Source organism: Anabrus simplex, chromosome 11, assembly GCF_040414725.1.
Source record: "Anabrus simplex isolate iqAnaSimp1 chromosome 11, ASM4041472v1, whole genome shotgun sequence".
Lineage (NCBI taxonomy): Eukaryota > Metazoa > Arthropoda > Insecta > Orthoptera > Tettigoniidae > Anabrus > Anabrus simplex.
The window spans coordinates 40,645,147-40,659,143 of record NC_090275.1 but is presented as its reverse complement, the minus strand read 5'-3'; the positions used below and the strand labels follow the sequence as shown (position 1 = coordinate 40,659,143).

The 13,997-nt window shown below is 43.3% G+C and overlaps 1 protein-coding gene across 1 annotated transcript in view; it reads left to right on the top strand.

The window, feature by feature from the left end:
- The window catches only part of LOC136883116 (probable cytochrome P450 301a1, mitochondrial), a 78,593-nt gene that overhangs the window by 48,285 nt on the left and 16,311 nt on the right, over nt 1-13,997 (top strand). Inside the window, exon 9 of the mRNA XM_068229599.1 lies at nt 5,453-5,531. Coding sequence (XP_068085700.1) covers nt 5,453-5,531 — 79 coding nt within the window. The remainder of the gene's footprint in view (nt 1-5,452; nt 5,532-13,997) is intronic.

Here is a 13,997-nt window from a genome sequence, read left to right as displayed (position 1 = left end):
GTACTGCATTTTGTGTCCAAAATTTACTAGTATCATCAGTGCTGTCCTTTGAAGATGTGAAAGACTATGCTATTTGGGGTTACACTCTAAATGGTTTAACATTTGAACTGCCCCACAAACAAGGATGATCATGTTAAAGATTCCTTTTATGAGGATTTGTTAGAACTGTGCAATATATTACCCAAACATGATGTCAAAATGATTTTGGGTGATTTCAATGCAAAAGTTGGAAAGGAAGGAATTTTTATGCCAACAATAGGAAGGGAAAGTCTGCATGATGAAAGCAATGATAATGCCATTAGACTAAATTTTGCTACATCCAGAAACATGAATGTGCGGAGTACCACCTTCCCACATAAACAAACATATAAGGAAACATGGTATTCGTGTGACTGTAAGACTGCCAATCAGATAGATCATGTAGTAATTGATAACAGACATAGAAGCTCCATAACTGATATCAGAGCTTACAGAGGAGCTGAGAGAGGATCTGATCACAATATGATAATTGCTTCTGTTAAAATTAAATTGAAAACCTCTTGTAAGTCACAGACTGAGGAAAGATGCAAAGTTGACACTGAGAAACTGAAGCAGGAGGATGAAAGATTAAGGTATAATGTGGAAAATACAAACAGATTTGATATTCTGGGAGAGGATCCTATAGAAGACATTGACGAAACAAATGATGAAGTTTGTGAATGAATGTGGAATGACACAAATCAAATCATGACAACAGTAGCAATGAAACTGATACCAAAAGGTGTTAGTAAGAAAATGGAATGGCTCGATGAGGCATGTTAAGATGCAGTTAATGAAGTGGCAGTATGGCATAATAAGTGGCTGCAGTCTAATAAGAATGTAGATGTTGAGGAAGTATACAGAGAAAAACAGAAAGAATGTAGTAAATTAATTTATAGAAAGAAAAAAAATCTACCCGAGAAAACAAACAAAATCAATCCAAGATGACTGCAGAAACAGGAAAATCCACAAGATGTATGGAACTGTCAACACAATTAAAAAAGGATTTCAACCAAGATCAAGTATTATGAGAGATAAGTCTGGAAATTTAATTACTGATCAGGACAAATGATCAAATTACTGTAAGCAATACTTCAATTCCTTGCTGAATTGTGCTGGTCCAGAAACCTGTATTGGCAAACCATCTAGTTCCCCATCAGAAGAACAAATACCAGAGCCATCGTATCAAGAGGTTTTACAAAGTATTATATGTTTAAAAGACAACAAAGCTTTGGGTGGTGACAAAAATCCTGCTGAGCTTATTAAATATGGTGGAGAAAGATTACATAAATACATATATAAGATCATTCTAAGGATATGGAATGATGAAGTTATTCCAAAAGAATGGCAGGAATCACTTATTGTCCAATTCATGAAGTAGGGGATAAGGAAGAACTTCAAAATGATTGTGGTATATCTCTTGTAAACACGGTCTACAAAATTCTGTCTTTTATTCTTTTACAGTGTTTAAAACCATTTGCTGAAAATGTTATTGGGGACTATCAGAATGGTTTTTGTAGTAACAGATCCACTACAGACAATATTTTTGCAATTTTGACTATTAATGATAAGGTGTGGGAACACAAGGAGTAAGTTCGTTATCTCTTTATAGATTTCTTCAAGGCATATGACTCAATCAATAGAGAAGGGTTGTGGAACATCATGATGGAGTTTGGCTTTCCCATAAAATTAATTAACATGTACAAACTGTGTGTGGATGGTAATGTTAGCTGTGTTTTGCTCAAGGGCAGAAAATCAAGTGCCTTCCTGAATAAAAGTGGACAGGACAAGGGGATGCACCATCTCTTCTATTCAACATTGCACTGGAAAAGATTATCAGGAAATTAGCTCTTGTACCTGCTGGCATCATATTGGGGAGACAACATAAATTCCTTGCATATGTGGATGATATTGTTCTTATTGGCTGCAGTGAATTAGAAATTAGGCAGTTATTCATGGAACTAGAGGAAATAGCAGCAAAAATTGGTTTACAGGTAAATTATAAAGACACATTACATAGTTGTACAGAGACTGAAGCATGAGGAAGTTGACAAATTGCCTTTGAGGGTAGAGGAGTTTAAATTCCTTGGTATATTAATCGATGAGTAAAACTGAAGGCAACAGGAACACCAAGCTAGAATTAAGAATGCAAATATGGCGTTTTACTCTATGAGCCCTATATTAGGCTCTAAGTTTCTAACAAGGAATGCAAAAATGATTGTCTACAATACAATCATTTGACCAGTATTTCTGTATGGTTCCAAGACATGGAGTATAACCAAGAAAGAGCAGCAGCAGTTGCAAGTCTCTGAGAATAAAGTTTATTTGGTCCACGGCACAATCCTATCTGTCAAAGCTGGCAGAAAAGATCTAATTATGAGATTTCCACCCTCTCTCAACAACACACTATAATGGGTGTGATAGAATCCAACAGATTATACTGGGCTGGACATGTACTGCGGATGCAGGATAACAGAGCACCAGTAGATCTATACAATGGGAAAAGACCTTCAGGAAGACCCTGAAGCACCTGGAAGAAGGTGATCAACAAGGTATGCCGGACCCTCCAAATTGATAACTGGGAAGAGCAGGCTCAAGATCAAAAAGGATGGAAGAGGATTGTGAGATCGGCACGGGAACTTAACGTCTCTCAGAAGCCTACGAAGTGAGTGAGTGAGTGAGTGAGTGAGTGAGTGAGTGAGTGAGTGAGTGAGTGAGTAATTTTTAAATCTCGGAATGTAAGGTCTAGGTGAGAAATGATAATGATTCTCTTTGTGATCCATCTCTCATGTTATAATAAACTACTTTCTGCATTGCTATATGAGGGCTGTTAAAAAGAAACCAAACTTTTGCTATAACATCTTTATCACTTATTGTACAACACTTTAAGTACTGTTCCCCTCAAAGTAGTCTCCTCTACTGGCAATATGCAAGTCCCATCTTTTCCTCCATATTTGGAAAATGTCCTGGAACACACTTTCTGGGATGGCACACAGATCTCTTGTCGCATTGTCCTGAATCTGCTGCCAACGTGCAGTCTGAACTGGAGGCTTCCAGTTTCATCTGAAAACCTGCCTCCACCATCCTTATCCCATCACCGTTGAGCTTGGGTTGAAGGGCGTGACAGCAGGAAAACTTATCACAAATGGGATTTTGTTTAAGGTGGTTTGCAACTTGCAAGGAAGTGACCCACACACTATGATCTCGGAACTATACCCTTCGGCACAAATGAAGTGCGACATACAGGCTCTAGTAGCACGATTGCAACAGACTGTCACAGACTTGAAATACTATTGAGTTGCGCCTTCACAGCCAGTCTGTCTGGCATGACCTCATCTGCCTCCACGACCGTTGAAAACCACAAAAAGGAGGTTCCTCCGTCCGTTTTTTCCATTGGGCAAAAAACGCAGATGATGGATTGCAGTGTCATTTCCTTCACTGAGGAGACCATCACCCCATCCAAAGGGGCACATCCGCCTGAAGCCGTTGGCCGCTATGGGGGGTCGAGTTATTTACCGCCGCTCGGCACTTGGTGTTAGCAATTTTTACAGCTGGTTGCCAAGCCAGCTAACCCTCCTCGTTTCCCATTCCCAACTTGCGACCAGACAGTGGTGGAGTTGTTTCAACACCATAGCCATAAACCCACATCTCATTGCCTGTTATGATGTCTCCATAAAAGTTTTACCAAGTTTGTAACAAAATTTCATACACACAAAGATTGTTCAAGTGCTTTCAGTGTCACTTTGGCATGAATCCGAGGAACAGCTTGTGCAAGTGCTCACTTCAGTGGCTGTAGCTCATCAACTCATCAGAGCAAAATGTGGCAAATGGCTCTTTGTTGTCTAAACCCACTGCTATGTGTGCTCATTAGCCGTACTTCCTCTATTGGTTGTTGTGCTATTTCAAAAGTTCAGTTTCTTTCTTAACACAACTTCACACAGTATAAATAGCACCTGCTATAAGAAAAAGTAGACTGCCCAGGCAGCGACTCAACACCAAGTGTTGGGCAGCAGAAGATAGCACAAAAAGTGGGTAGAGACAAAACATGTCCGCTTTTTAAAAGAAAATAAAAAGGAATAATATTGTACAGTATTTTAAAGGTGGAATTACCCAATCAATAAGATCTATCTTGTTAAGGTGTCCAACTCGTGGGCTGAACGGTCAGCGTACTGGCCTTCGGATCAGGTGGTCCCGGGTCTTAATTCCCGGCCGGGTCGGGGATTTTAACCTTAATTGGTTAATTCCAATGGCACAGGGGCTGGGTGTATGTGTTGTCTTCATCATCATTTCATCCTCATCATGATGCGCAGGTCGCCTACGGGAGTCAAATATAAAGACCTGCACCTGACGAGCCGAACCTGTCCTGGGATATCCCTGCACTAAAAGCCATACGACATTTCATTTCATCTTGTTAAGGTTGACAATACAGATTAATTATGAAGTTTATTTCTTGTGGTGGCTCACTGACCTCTCAAATGACTGGTTACTGACCAACTCGCACTGGACTTTCTTGTTATTGACTCAAGACCGTCTTACTCTTTGCTGTGTATTCCCGAGCAACTTGTTACTGACTCACTCACTCCAGGCTGACTACATTTTCCCAGCTGGACTTTTTATTAATGCCAGCGCATCTCGCAGTTCCAAATTATTGCAGATGCCGTTTCATTGTTAGCTTGCTTCCAAAATCTGTGAAGAAGCTTAGTGAACTTCCTTATCATATGCCACAACAATTCGCTGGGGCTATTTTATTTGCTCATCACTCCACCAGCACTTACCTGCTGCCAGCCCCCACGTTCTCTGTTACAATATTAATGACCGCCATTTTTAAATGGTTATCAATTGTTCTCACATAGTCTGAGTAGACCTCAAACCAGCCCTTAGATCCAGGTAAAAGGACCTGACCTGTCCGAGAATCGAACTCGGATCTTCCCAGTAAGAGGCAGGCTCGCTATCCCTAGACACTGGCGCCAACTGAACATGTTCACTGGTAATTATAATCTTTGTATTAGAGGTTCATATACTTGGCAATATATACAAATAATTTCCATCACCATTTGTCTTACTGTATTGTGAATAAATTTGTTTCCCTTTCCCTTTTGTATTATTTGCACTTCTCTCCTAAAGACTTACAATATAATGAGGTATTTTATGGTGTTCAGGACACCACAACTCAGTCTGGTGTTACTTCCATTTACTTCTACCAGACTTCTCCTTGTCATTATTCCTATCCAGCCTTTTAGTAAATTCTTGTTTCTTTCTAACCCGAGTGGTGTTACATTTGTAAGCCTTTTATGCCTCTTCCGTTTCTTTAACTGTTTCCACCATTCTTCAGCTGGTTGCAAATTGCACTCATCCTCAATAATATCCTCCAAAATCCTCATCACCAGCGATGAAAAGTAATTTATCATTCAGGTGTATAATGTATGTGTTACAGGTTAAAGCCTCCTATCCCAGTGATAACACGTATACTGCCCAAGGACATTGCCTTACACTGCTACAGAATTCCTAAAGGGGTGAGTGAAAATCATTTACTTTTTACTGCAAGGAGATATATAATCAGCTTGAAAATATCTAGTAAAATGAAAGGAACAACCAGTGTAAATCAGCACTTTCATAGAAGATAAGAACAGTGAAAGGAACACTACCAAAGGGTAGAAAAGGGTTCACTTATTCAATACCATTAGTCCATTAGGTGCAACCTTCTCTACCCTTTGATAGTGATCAATTGTAAATAAGCACCATAATGAAATTCATAACCTGTGAGTGAAAGGAACATATACAGTCGAAATTAGTTATAACAACTGCGAAGGGCCAACCAATCAAGGTCATTATAGCCGATATACCTTTATTATACCTTTATTATAGCCGATAGTCGCACATACAGTTTTTTTGTTGTTGCTAAAAATGTCATACCTGTAAATTATAGACTGTGCACTTACATGGTTAATTAAAAGGTTTAAGTTAAAACATCAAAAACATAACTGAAATAACTACTGAATCAGTATTTGTGCAGTAGGATTAAAAGGAATATCATTGGCTTTCATTTGAAGAATAGGTCCACTGACCGGCACATTATTCGTTCCTTGCAGCTTAAACCATCTTCGTTAATGATTCTTTAATATCTTTGTGCTCAGATGAGCTGACTTACTTTTCCTCTGTCCTTCTAAATTGCAGAAATCACTGAGTGTGATACGACCAATTCCTTCACGGAATGACGGAATATTTATTGTATTGAATTAGGAGGATACTCTCATTTTTCACCTTTGTAAAGTGAAAACCGTCAATATGGAATGATTCTAATATCTTGTAATGCTGAGGTTTGTATCCCCATTTTCTAATCGCCATATTATGTTTGACTTTTCTTCAATATTAAACACTTTCCTTTTCTTTTACGTCATCTTCACAGCGATGCTTGCCTCGACTATTTGACAGACTGATTTGAAATCTACAATAATAAATGTTACATTTTTGTCAGCAATCCCCAAATATGTAACAAACAAAAAATAATATTGAATGTTTTAACCAATACATTTATCTGGAAATGTGATCAAAATATGCTGTTTTACATGATATATCGTAATAAGTGACATTATACTAAGCAATTTTTAAAATACATTGTTTATATAGGATTTAGACAGGACCATTAGATTTTGCTGTTATACTGTATCCAATACATTGTTAAAACCTGTGAAGCAATAAACAGTTTCAACTGTAATAGGAAAAACATAAGACAGATCAGTGTCAGAACCCCCTCTAGGGACACCATGACCTTGAAGTCGGTGTGGGGGCTTGTGTGCTTGTTGATCCCGAGGGCTGTGCCAGCTCAGGGTTACCCATGCTGGATAGGCCTCGGTGTAGGGCCAGACTAACAAGGTGTCCCCCGAGTTGCTTGAGAGGTGTCTGTGCTCTTTATTCTTCATCACTATTTCTACACTTCTATTCTCACCATCTTTAATTTCATTCCTCTTCCTGTCTGGCCACCCTCTCTGCCTCGGGTAGATTAGGTTAGACATTACAGAAAAAAATAATTTAAAAAAAAAATTTTTAATTAAATTTTTAAAAAAATTAGGTTAGCACGGAGGTTTTATCCTCCCCCAATCACAAGTTTCGGGTCGTGGCGAGGTGATGCATGGCTACTGGGTGAGTAGTTCCAAGCGACCCCCTCCAGATACCGGGCGCCCTCTGGAGTATATAGCCTTGCCTCCGGTAAATCTCCTTGGCTCTGCCGGAGGTCGACGTCATATTTCCGTGAGTACTCGTGGGACCAAGAAACGGAACCTCTCTCTTTACTTTCTACTAATTCAAAGGGTGGCACCCTTCAAAAAACTGCGTCCAAGATTGCCAAGAAACGCAAGCGGTATACTCCAGTTCCAGTGGATTATGTAAGTGACGAACGTCTTCCTCGACCTGGTTGCTTCCAGGGTCGATGGTAAGAGTTTTCTTGATGAATGTCCTTTCATGATCAGCAATTCCATCGAAGAAATTGTTGCTGGTGAAGTCGACGAGATGCGCAAGCTCCGTGATGGATCCGTACTTATTAAGACATCTATGGCTGAACAGTCCAGACGGCTACTTAAAGCCAAGTTATTCGGAAAGGTAGAGGTGAAAATCGAGAAGCACCAAACCCTTAACTCTTGCAAGGGAGTAATATTCCACAGGGATTTGGTTAAGTCTTCCGATGATACAATGATCCGGTACCTAGCACGTCGGGGCGTAACCGACGTGAAGAGGTTGAAGAGGCATGTGGGTGATAAGCTACTCGATACGGGTGCTTTCATCCTTACCTTCGACGCTGAGACCATACCTGAACGAATAAAGGTAGCAATGTATCGTCTGACTGTTCGTCCGTACATTCCGGCACCAATGAGGTGTTATAACTGTCAAGAGTTTGGCCACACCTCATTGAGATGTACAGGTTCGACGACCTGCAAAATGTGTGGGAAGTGCGAGCATGCTGGGGTTGAATGCACACCACCACCTGTGTGCGTCAACTGCCCGGGTACGCATGCTCCAATCTCCAAGGAGTGCCCCACATTCAAGCGGGAGAAGAAGATCCAGGAGATAAAAACGCTGGATAAGCTATCTTATCCAGACGCCCGGAGGAAGTTCAAGTCCATGGCTGCTCCGGAGTTCTACATCTCATTCGCGGAAAAGGTCGCAAACGTACGGATCACTCCACAGAGTTTTGTACAGAACACCGGTACTGAAAATGCATTGAAAAGTCAAAGCCAGCAACAAAATTCAGTAACTAAAGAAACTGGAGATTCAGCATGTGAAGCACTGAAAAGAGCGTTACTGTCGACGTTGCCTGGGAAGGGCCCTTCCCAGGAACGTTCGGCTGGGAAGTCCTCTCCCAACAGGGCGGGGGGAAAGACTTCCCCTAATAGGGCTGGAAAGTCCAGCCCTCCTTCCAATGCCCAGATCATAAAGGAGGAGAAGGTGAAGCCACAGAGCTCCCTTAAAACATTGGAGAAGAAGCTTTCTCCAACTCAGTCGGGGTCCACAGGATCACCGAAGAAATCCGGCAAGCCATCTGCCCGCTCTCCTCCCAAAAAGAGAGAAACGGTGGGCAAGAGCGAGAGGGCCAGACGCCCTCTTGTTCGATCACTTTCTGGAGAACCTAGTTCTCCCAGGAAGAAAGCCCACTGTTCCAGACCAATAAGATCACCGTCCGCGGAGGGTCCAGTCACCGCGCCTCCTTCTTCTGAGGAGACAATGGAGACTGAACCACTCATTGTCGTGGATGGTGACGACAATACCGACAACAACGGCAGAAAATGGCAGGTAGTTGACAAAAAGAAGGGCAAGCAATTGTCCTAATTTCGCAACACTACCAATCCACACAATGGCACTATTGCAGTGGAACTGCAGTAGTTACCACTGTCGCCTAGCTGAGTTACGTCAACTGATATCCGTCTATGCGGCCTCCATAGTCTGTCTACAGGAATCTCGTTTGAGACCTAGACACGACACGACTATGAGAGGATATCGTCTTTATTCCAAAGACAGAGTAGCTGTGGATGGCGCGGCAACTGGGGGCGTTTGTACCCTAGTTCGCTCCGACATCTTCAGCGAAGAAGTACCGCTCCATACTCAGCTAGATGCAGTTGCAGTTCGCACTCCGTTGCCAGTAATGACAACGGTTTGCAACGTGTACTTTCCACCGGATTATAACCTTGATATGCATGCACTACAAGATTTGATCGCTCAGTTGCCTCCTCCTTTCCTCATCCTGGGGGATGTGAATGCCCGTAACACACTATGGGGTTCTCCGTCTTCCTGTTCTAGGGGGAGGAAGCTCGAGCGAATGATCAACCTATTTGATCTTTGTGTGCTCAATACAGGGGAACCGACACATTTCAGTAGCGCGCATGGCACATTCTCACACCTGGATGTCACTTTGTGTAGCCGTGCGCTAGTTCCCCTGCTACGGTGGCAAGTTCACGACGACCTCTGTGATAGTGACCACTTACCGATAATTCTGTCTCTCTTGGATCAAAGACAGTCCGAAGTACCCAAGCGCTGGTTACTTCGGCGGGCAAATTGGCCAGAATTTACAAAACGCGCAGTGATGGCTGATGATATGCTGGAGTCTGTTGATGACCACGTCTCTTCCATTACTACTGGAATTTTGGCTGCTGCAGAGGAAACAATTCCTTCCTCGTCCGGTATTCGTCGCCGGAAACAGGTCCCATGGTGGACGGACGAAATTGCAGCAGTCATACGTGATCGCCGACGGGCTTTTAAGCATTATCGTCGGAATCCTACGATGGCCAATCATATCACATTTAAGCGTCTGCGCGCGAAGGCCCGTTTTTTTATTCGAGAAAATAAGAAAGCTACGTGGGAAAAGTATGTGTCATCCATCACGGCACATACTCCGTCATCACAAGTGTGGACAAAACTCCGCCGTATTGTCGGAGTACAGAATGTGCCCTCAGTACCCGGAATCTCCATTAATGGAGATATAGTTACGATTCCTTCAGTCATTGCAGACCACATCGCGTCACATTTCGCAGATACGTCCAGCTCTAGGAGATACGACCCTGCATTTCTTCCAATTAAGCGCGAAGCAGAGGCCCACCATCTCTCTTTTGCCTCTAGTGCTTCGCATCCCTACAACGTGGCCTTCACGGAGTGGGAGTTGCGAAGTGCACTTGCGCTATGCAGAGATATGGCTCCTGGACCGGACAAAATCCATAATCAAATGCTTAAGCATTTGAGTGACAGATGTCTCAAGGATATCCTCACCCTATTCAACAGAATATGGAGTGAGGGAAGCATTTGAGTGACAGATGTCTCAAGGATATCCTCACCCTATTCAACAGAATATGGAGTGAGGGAGTGTTTCCATCTCAATGGTGTGAGGGAATTGTAATACCAATTCCCAAGCCAGGTAAAGATCCAAAACTTCTGGATAGTTGTAGGCCAATATGCCTTACAAGTGGCCTCTGTAAGCTATTTGAAAGGATGGTTAACCGGCGTCTTGTGTGGGCCATGGAAAGGGAGGGCCTCTTGTCTAACTACCAGTGTGGTTTTCGCTCTCATCGGTCTGCCACTGATTATCTGGTCAGACTGGAGAGCGCCATTCAGGAGGCCTTTCTCCGGAAGGAACACCTAGTCGCCGTGTTTTTTGACCTGGAAAAAGCTTACGATACTACCTGGCGATATGGGATTCTCTCCACTCTACACCAGTGGGGATTTCGGGGAAATTTGCCTACGTTTATTGAGAACTTCATGTCCCTCCGTCTCTTTCGAGTCCGAGTAGGGAATGCATTTTCTCAATATTACGTTCAGGAAAATGGAGTACCTCAGGGATCGGTACTGAGTGTCACGCTGTGCGCAATCGCCATCAACGGCATAGTTGCCGCTGCTGGGCCCGCAGTCGTTCCATCGCTGTATGTAGACGACTTAGCTCTGCATTACAGCTCCGGAAGTGTGGCGTTTGCAGAGAGACAGCTACAGCAAGCTATTAACCGAGTCGACAGATGGGCCCTGCAACATGGTTTTCGATTTTCAGCAGCGAAAACCTCAGTTGTACACTTCTGTTGACGTCGGCCTGTGCATCTGGAACCAGAGCTCCGCTTGCGAAACAGTGTCTTACCAGTGGTTGACACCTGCAAATTCCTGGGTCTCCATTTTGATAAGAGACTTACGTGGCAGCCCCACATCCGTCAGTTAAAGGTTGCCTGCATGAAGAGACTTAACATGCTTAAGTTTCTCAGCGGCACTTCGTGGGGGGCTGGCCGTGATGTACTGCTACGATTTTACACGGCGACGGTCCTCTCCCGAATTGACTATGGAAGTGCGGCTTATGGCTCAGCATCAAAATCTACGCTGAGCCTTTTAGACAGTATTCACCATAGTGGAGTAAGGCTGGCAACGGGTGCTTTCCGTACTAGCCCCATTCCCAGCCTGCTTGCTGAAGCGGGAGTTCCACCTTTACGGATAAGGAGGCAGCAGTTACTCTTAACGTACACTGCCAAAATTCGTGAAATGCCGCTACATCCAAGCTATCAATGCATCTATCGCACCCAATACCACCAGCGGTGCCAAGACCGGCCGAATGCCACACGGCCGGTTGGGTTTCGGATTGATAGCTTGTGTCATGATTTGAATATTGATATCGGTGGTTGTCTTGAACGAACTCTTAGCGAGGTACCTCCGTGGTTGGTTCCGCGACCGGATATACGTCTAGATCTGCTCTGTGGACCCAAGGTGAACACGGATTCCTCCGTTCATCGGAGGTATTTCCAGGACTTTGTTCACCAATATCCGGCCGCGGGACTTATCTTCACGGATGGTTCTAAAATCGGAGATAATGTTGGTTGCTCTTTTGTCATTGATGATATGAGTACGAAGATCTCGCTCCCTAAAGTATGTAGCGTGTATACTGCAGAGCTTTACGCCATCTTAGAGGCTCTGCAGTTTGCACTGCGTGACGAAAGAAGCCACTTTCTGTTGTGTACCGATTCGTTAAGCTCTCTGCAGTCTATTGAAACCTGTTTCTCGCAACACCCACTGGTGCGGCAGATACATGACCTTCTAGCCAGATTAAGGGGTGCTGGCACCAGAATTACTTTCGCGTGGCTTCCAAGCCACGGTGGGATTGCGGGAAACGAACTTGCGGATGAAGCAGCAAAGGAAGCTGCACTTTTACCTCCAAGACCCGTCAATGTACCTGCTAAGGATGTTTGTTCTCAGCTACGTCGAACCATCTTGGCGTTCTGGGAATCGGAGTGGCTAGATATCGGAACTCCCAACAAGCTGAGAGCAATTAAGAAGACAACTGCCATGTGGCGGTCCTCTTTCCGACCTTCACGGAGAGAGGCCATAGTACTGTGCAGGCTGAGGATAGGTCATTTACGATCTACGCACTCTTATCTCCTAAAGAGGGAAGATCCCCCAGTGTGTTCTTGTGGTGCCGAATTCACCGTGGCCCACATCCTCACAGAGTGTGCCGATCTCTCTGGCCTAAGACGGAGCCTCGGCCTGCAGGAAACACTCGAACGCATACTAGCCGATGACGCGACTACTGCTGATCTCGTCATCCGCTTTATGTGCGACAGTGGACTTATCAAGGGTATGTAAATTACAAGTGTACTGTTACTCAGGGAATGTACGTTCCCTTTTGATACGTTAGTAATCCTTTCGGCCTAGTTTTATAATTATGTTTTGTTTTATTTTGTACTGCGTTTCCAAAATCCTTTGTTGAATAAATAATTTTGTTTTATATTTTAAATTTCTTTTCCACTTATTTGTTCAGAGAGGATGATTACCTCGTTGTACTTCCTCTTAAAACAAAAATCACCACCACCACCATCAGTGTCAGAAACGTGAGAAATAGGAAATACAAAAGGACAAGGTCAATCTCCACATTTTCATACAATGCCATTTTCAAATAGATTGGCTCTCTCCTTATCAACCCCAAAGTGCTTCTACAATCTGATCCAGAGCTGCAGGTTTCTGGAACTCCATTTTGATAAGATACAAACATGGCAGCCACACATTCATCAGCTGAAGGTTTATGAAGAGACTTAATATGCTTAAGTTTCTCAACCGCACTTTGTATGGGACTGTTATGTTTTCCTAGTTGTTCCCGTATTGACTAAGGTAGTGTGGCATATGGTTCAGCATAAAAAACTGCATTGAACCTTTTTGATAGTATTTATGTGTCTCTTTGATACTGAGGTACGAAAACCGGCTGAATGCCACACGACTAGTTGGGACTTGCATTGACAGCTTACGTGGTGAGGTGGATATGGCAATAGGCTGTTGTCTTGAGCGAAGTACCTCCATTCCTTGTTCCACAACTGGATATATGGCTAATCTACTCCATGGGCTGAAGCTGAACTCAAAAGCCTCTGTTCATCAGAGGTATTTCCATGACTTTTTTCATCAATATCCAATCACACAGCTTGTCTTCACGGAGGGTTCTGAGATAATGTTGAATGCTCGTTCCTTTTCATTGATATCAGCCTCACTTCCCAGCATCTGTAGCATACATATTACAGAGCTCTTCACCATCTTATAAGCTCTGCAGTTTGCGCTAAGAAACAAACAGGGTTGCTTTCTCCTGTGTATGTACTCGTTAAGTTCTTTACAGTCTATTGATACATGTTTTCTGCAACACCCACTGGTGCAGTAGATTTTGACCTTCAAGCCAGGTTTTGTGATGTTGGTGGCACCAGAATCACCTTCACAGGGCTTCCAAGCTATGTGGAAATTGCAACGAACTGGCAGATCAAGCTGTGCAAGAAGCAGTACTTTTACCACATAGACATATGAACATACCTGTTATGGATATTTGTTCTCAGCTTTGCCAAACCATCTTGACGTCTTGGACTGGCTAGCTATCTGAACTCCCAATAAGCTGAGAACCATTAAGAAGACAACTGCTTCGTGGCAGTCCTCTTTCAGGTCTTCACAGAGAGAGGCTGTAGTTTTGTATAGGCTGAGGGTAGGTCACGGAAGATCTA